The 6685-nt window shown below is 40.9% G+C and overlaps 1 protein-coding gene across 1 annotated transcript; it reads left to right on the top strand.

Annotated features, from left to right (window-relative positions):
- Nucleotides 1-5072: 5072 nt before the first annotated feature.
- Nucleotides 5073-5423, top strand: LOC103417478 (adenosylhomocysteinase-like). The gene has a single exon (XM_070813071.1). The coding sequence runs from the start codon at nt 5073-5075 to the stop codon at nt 5421-5423; it is 351 nt and encodes a 116-aa protein (XP_070669172.1).
- The last annotated feature ends 1262 nt before the right edge of the window (nt 5424-6685 follow it).

Genomic DNA, 6685 nt, shown 5'->3' with positions numbered 1-6685 from the left:
GGACATTTTCTGATCAACTTGGTATGTTAGTGGCATGAGTTATCAATGAATCACCCAAAGGCTGACCAGCCTTTGGAATAACAAAAGCAATTGGTTCATTGCTGTACAGATCCCCATAAAATAAAAACTGCAGAAAAGTCCACTACAATAAAGGAACCCACTGTAAATTTTGCTCCCTGCGTCTTCTTCTTAAAGATTCCTTAGGTTCTGGATCAATCGGAAATCATTTCTACCTTGCTAAACTTGTGCTGACCATGCAAGGATTGTTGTAATCTGCACTGCACTGCACTGCTGTAATCTATATAAAAACAAAAATTATATACATTAATAACTAACGCAGAATCTGATTAGAACGAATTATTTTCAATAGTCCCCGTCAACGGCGCCAGTTTCTTGATAGGGATTTTACCATAAGCACAAAAGGGTTAAAAACACCTATAATACTTGTAAGAATGACAAGGATATTGTAGTATAAATGGTTATTGCAAGTTCGTTCTCCACAGGGATTATTAAATAATTTGAAACAAACCAAATTTCAATTAATTATTGTAAAACAAAGTTTTGAGGTGATTGATTTTATGACCTAATTTTTAGAAAACTGAGTTTAATTAATGAAAGTGCACAAATCTGCAATATTCAAGATGAGGAAAAAGATGAAACAGTTTTGAAGAAATCAAGTTAAGAAAGCACTAGGGATCTGCCGTCACCTTAACAATTTTATATAATTCTCCCAATTACTTATGACCTATAAATGCATATTTTTAAGGTTAGGTCTTCTTAAAACATGCAATCCGTTTGTGGTATTCTGATCAAATCTAAACATGCATGACTAATTATGTTTTGTGAAACCTTTCGAAAAACCATGCAACCCTTAAGACGTGGTATTCATCCTAAGTGAACTTGCACATTTTAATCACAATAAGCCTTCGTCAATTTAAGGGATCAAATTACACCAAAATTGCATCAAATTAATTTTCTATATATCCTAATGGTCGCGAATCATTAAGACACTTAGACAGTATAAACCAGTGATTAATAATTCGAAAACCTTCATGTAAATAACCTTAAACAAATTAAAAAGAAATTACATATGCTTTCTAAGGCTCGTGGCCTCACCCTAGCAAAAAGAGAATTAACTACGCATGTTCATAATAAAAATCACAAAGTTCTCTATTGAAATAATATCGAAAGCACCTTAAATGTAAAAGTCGGAAAATCTCTACGCTTGGCCAATTTCCACCCTCAAAGAACGCATGGAGAATAAGCAGTAATAATAGGGCTGGCCAAGCTTATTTAACCTAGTAAAAATCAAATCCTCCTAAACAAAGGTCTTCCAATCAAACTAGGAAACTAAATCCCAAAATAAAATAGGAAACATAACCCTAAATTAAAAGGTAACATCATCCCACTTTATGGGTCTACTAGTTATGTTTCAAAAATCTGACTGTATATCTCGTAGGTTATCCCTCAAAGGTCATCTCTAACAAAAATAAAAATAATACGAAAGTTGAGCCCAAAATACAGATTTTCGAATTAATACGGGTAATGAGAACATCATCCCACTTTATGGGTCTAAGAGTTATTTTTTCCAAATTCTGAGTGTACATCTCATAGGTCATCCCTCAAAGACCATCAGTGCCATAAATAACAAAACAATATGAAACTTTTAGACCCTTGAATTAAAATAAAAGAGCGCAAAATATAGTGTTTTGAAATAATACGGGTAATGAGAACATCTGTGACAGCCCATCTCGATTGTGTATATTATTTTATCCTTGAGAGCATGGAAATTTCTATTATGCCCTTTAATCGTTAAGTTGTGTGTGTGTGTATAGGCTAAGGTTTTGGACCAATTAGTTCTATTCCTAATTAATTGGACCCAATTAGAACTAAAAGACTTAAGGTTTTGTTTGATTGGCTGCAAAATGAACCACACACACACACCCATACCAAACCGTTGACTCTCAAATTTATGGAGAACTCTCAAATTTACCTTGACGTGCACGAATCGACGTTGAGAAGGTTGTTCTTGTGTTCTCTGTGAGTCCAGGAGCTCATCCATGCCCTTAGTTCGACATGAGAACTTGTCAAATGTAAGAACCAAAAAACCCCGTTTTGGTGCACTGTTCACTCGACATGTTCGCGGAGGTTTCAGGTAGTTTTGAGACTTAGAAAGGTTCTATTCTTGCTTTTCTAGCACCTTGGATTAATTTTGGAAGAGTTTTGACATAGAAATGCTCTGGTTTTATGAGTTGCAGGGTGACCAAATTATTGTGACTTTTTCCGATGAGATTCCGGTGGATTTCAGACTTATAAGTGGTAAGGATGTTTTCCTTTTGTCCTAAGCTTCATTTTAGTATAAAATTCGTGAATTTTGGTTAAGAATTGAAGAAGATATCACGATTAGAAGATTTTCTAGAAACCGGCAATCGCAACCAAGGAAGAAGGTGGAGAATATTCCGTCAAAGTTGACAGAATATTCTAACGGCTTCAGGTATATTTAACGGCATATTCTATATTTTAACGGAATATTCCCCAACGCGGGTATGGAATTCGTCAATGTGCCAGGCATGTGCTTGCGCGTGGGCCGTGTTTCTGGCCATGCCTTGGCCGGCACATGGGTAGTCGAAAAAGTTTTCTAAAAATATGGGGATGTTCCTGAGGTTGAGTAGATCACGGTGGTATATTCATATACCCCAATTGAGCAACGTATGAGAAGTTATTACCTAGTTTTGTTTATGTGCTTAAAAATAACGTTTAAATAGTTGTTTCATATATAGGTGAGACCTATCGTGAGGACGAGCGCAGTCAAGCAAGGTTCGGGGGTTACGACCCTTCCACATATCAGTGAGTGTGCTTTTGGTTTTCAGTATATATATACATACTTCGTATTTTTCCAATAAAACTTAATTAAATGGTTTGATACTTTGAAATGCCATATCAAATGCTCTTTATGTTTAATTGTGCATTATTATGGTTATATATATATATATATATTGTTGCTTGACGATGTGGACGTTCAGGTATGCAAAGGTGAGTATATTGATGGTAGTGAATATATTAGTGCTGAGATGCATTTTGAGCTATTTATCCTGCATCCCGATGTTAGTGCTTCGCTCGAGGATAGGGCCTAGCCTTCACATGATCGTTCACCTCCCGCACCACACGTTCACCTTGGATCCAAGGCAGGTGCCAGCCTATCGTACATACCACTTTAGGTGGTTTCGACTCGTAGGTGACTTGCGATACTTCGTATAGCCTTCACGTGACTGTAGCACTTGAGCATATTTATTTACACCTAGCCTATCGTATAGACCACATTAGGTGGTTCCGACTCGTGTGCAGAATTTGATTGATGAGTTGTGGACCCAACCGTACAGGTCACTTTAGGTGACTTCAGCTGGTTTACTATTTCATATTGATTTATTGCACCTAGCTTACTTATTTCATTCTGAGATTTGACATGCTATATTCGGTGGATTGCTATTTTGAATATGCTTTGAAATATAATCATATCTACTATTTTCAGATAATTATACAGGTTTTATGGCAAGGGGTTACTACTTTTGATAGTGAAATGGTTTAGAAAAGCTTTGTTTTTGCCCACTCATACTTTCTGTTTTGTGCCCCTCCAGGTTTTAGGTAAGAGTGCTCGTTAGTGCTCGTTGCCCACTCATACTGTCGTCTGTTTCATCAAGGGGCATATCATCCATCGATATGGGGTGCCTCGCTACATTGTCACCGACAACGGAAAGCAGTTCTCAAACCGACTCATGGACGAGCTCTGCGAGAAATACAAGTTCAAGCAGCACAAATCCTCCATGTATCATGCTCCGGCCAACGGTCTTGCAGAAGCATTCAACAAGACATTGTGCAACCACCTGAAGAAGGTAATCGGTAGAACAAAGAAAGACTGGCATGAAAGAATAGGCGAAGCCCTATGGGCATACAGGACAACATATAGAACGCCTACCCAAGCCACACCTTATTCTCTTGTATACGGCGTAGAAGCTGTTCTACCACTCGAAAGTCAAATCCCCTCGCTAAGGATGGCAATACAAGAAGGCTTGACTGACGAAGAGAATGCAAAGTTGCGTCTTCAAGAACTGGAGGCACTGGATGAGAAAAGACTCGAAGCCCAGCAACACCTGGAGTGTTATCAAGCGCGACTTTCTAAAGCCTTCAACAAGAAAGTTCTCCCTCGGTCTTTTCAAATGGGAGATCTCGTCCATTCATTGCGCAGGCCTATCATCACAACTCACAAGACAAAGAGCAAGTTCACGTCAAAACGGGATGGACCATACGTAGTACAAGAAGTCTACACCAATGGCGCCTACTTAATCATGGCGGAGCACGGCTTGAAGATCGGCCCTATCAACGGCAGATTCTTGAAGCGCTACTACCCGTGAAAGGCAACAAATTCCTGCTCCTTGTTCTCATAAGCCTAAACTGCACGAACCAAATGCTCCTTGTCTGCACGAGTTGAAACTGCAAACGACACCAACACTCCTTGCCTCCATGAGTTAAAACTGCAAAACGACACAAAAAGAAAATACCGAAAAAATATGTATGTATTTGAACTACGTTACGACTTGATCTCTTCTTTGGAGGGGTACGTAGGCAGCTCGAATGTTCAAATTTTTCGAGTTCAGTCACATCAAAATAAAAAGAATAAATGTTTTATTAAAGAAGGTCAATTTTAGTACAAATTTATTTTGTTAAGAAAATTTGCAATTTTCTTTGTACAAAATTAAATTACAGTTTCTTCGGAAAAAAAAAAATATATATATATATATATATATATATATCTCTATTTTAAATGTCGTCCCCAAGCCAAAATGGATGAAATCAGTCCTAAATCCAGTCGGTGCAGCAATCAGGACAAATCCTTTTATTGGGCCTGGATTGGTGAGGCCTGCTACTCCTATCCTTTGTAACGACATCTCTCAAGGGAAAGAGAAAACGCCTATTCGCGCAGTCAATAAAGTAGACAGTGATGAGAGTCCTCCATCTTTCGATTACATACCATTTATCCAGATTTCTTGAAGACCGACCCCAAGAGGTACCACAAGATGAAGGACAGGTTGGTCGGAGTCTCGGAGGAGACCACCACCGGCGTCAAGAGATTGTATCAGATGCAGGCCAGCGGCGCTCTCTTGTTCCCCGCCATCAATGTCAACGACTCTGTTACCAAGAGCAAGTTTGACAACTTGTACGGATGCCGTCACTCTCTCCCCGATGGTTTGATGAGAGCCACTGATGTTATGATTGCCGGAAAGGTTTCAGTTGTCTGTGGATACGGAAGTGTCGGAGAGGGTTGTGCTGCTGCCCTCAAGCAAGCTGGATCTCGCGTGGTTGTGACTGAGATTGATCCAATCTGTCCTCCAGGCTCTTATGGAAGGCCTTCAGGTTCTTCCCCTTGAGGATGTTGTCTCTGAGGCCGATATCTTTCTCGAGGTCATGCCATGGCATTTTCAGAACATCCATCTTCGACCACCTCAAGAACCGCAGCTCGTTTCCTCAAACAGGCCTCGAAGGGCCTAAAGCCAGGCCCACCATGATGCTATTTATCACCGACACCACCTAAAAGACGGATCCGACCCGAAATGGAGAGAAGCACTCCGGTGAGGAAAAACCCCTCAAAATTTTGAAACCCTAGGGCGCTCTCTCTATCTCTCTCCTCTCTCTCATGGCGTCGCCCGCGCGAGAAGAGAAGCAGAAGCAGGCATACGAAGGATTGGGTGCAGGTGGCAAGTTCCGAAAGACGCTGTTTCGACGGACCACCCAAGCAACACCGTACGATCGGCCACCAACGATTTTACGAAACCATAGCGCCACCAACGATGGCAGGCTCTCGAAGCTCGTCGATCCGGCTCAGCGCCTCATTTCCTCCGGCGCCCACCGCCTCTTCTCCTCTGTCTTTCGCAAACGCCTTCATCCGCCTCAGTCGCCTTCTACAGGTGTGAACTATGAAGCAAAGATGAAGGGCAAAGAAGAAGTTACTGTGGATCTTCCTGGAGTGCTAAAAGGCACAATTAGTCAATGTTCCGGTCCAAGTCATCCAAGTACTACTGGTGACGGAGGCGAGCTCACGGAGCTTGAACAAATTTTAGAGCAGAAAACCTTTACCAGATCTGAGATTGGTCGATTGACAGAGCTGTTGCATTCAAAAACTGTTGATATGCCAATTGAGAATCAAGAGAAAGGATTTGAAGTGATACCTTCAAAGTCGGTGGTTTCTCATGACAGAAATGAGGAATTTCCTGAAACTCCATTGCTAGACAAAAATGGGATTGAGAGCCGCCTTGCTTCAAACCCTGTTGTTAGTGCAAGTGTCCTTGTTGAAGAAATTGCTTCACCTGCAGAACTCGCCAAGGCCCAACGCATGTCTCCCTCTCAGCCCAAACAGCAGCAAACAGTCTTCTTCCTCAACTCGCCACCGACGCCTCGAAGTCACGGCAAAGCAGCAACGCCTCGGGTCCCTCGACGTCGGACTCACGGTTGTGGGAAGTGGCAAGAACATGCAACATCACTGTTAACCTGCTGCTGCACCATCTTGATGTTGGAAATGTGCCCTAAAGCCAATCATGTGATGATACTTTACGGACATTTCACATGTTAAACTAATCTAGTTTTACATATAAAGGGCAAAGATTATTATTTGAGCCGTCTCATATAAATGTTA

The sequence above is a fragment of the Malus domestica genome, chromosome 15, assembly GCF_042453785.1.
Source record: "Malus domestica chromosome 15, GDT2T_hap1".
NCBI lineage: Eukaryota > Viridiplantae > Streptophyta > Magnoliopsida > Rosales > Rosaceae > Malus > Malus domestica.
This window is presented reverse-complemented; position numbering and strand designations above follow the sequence as displayed.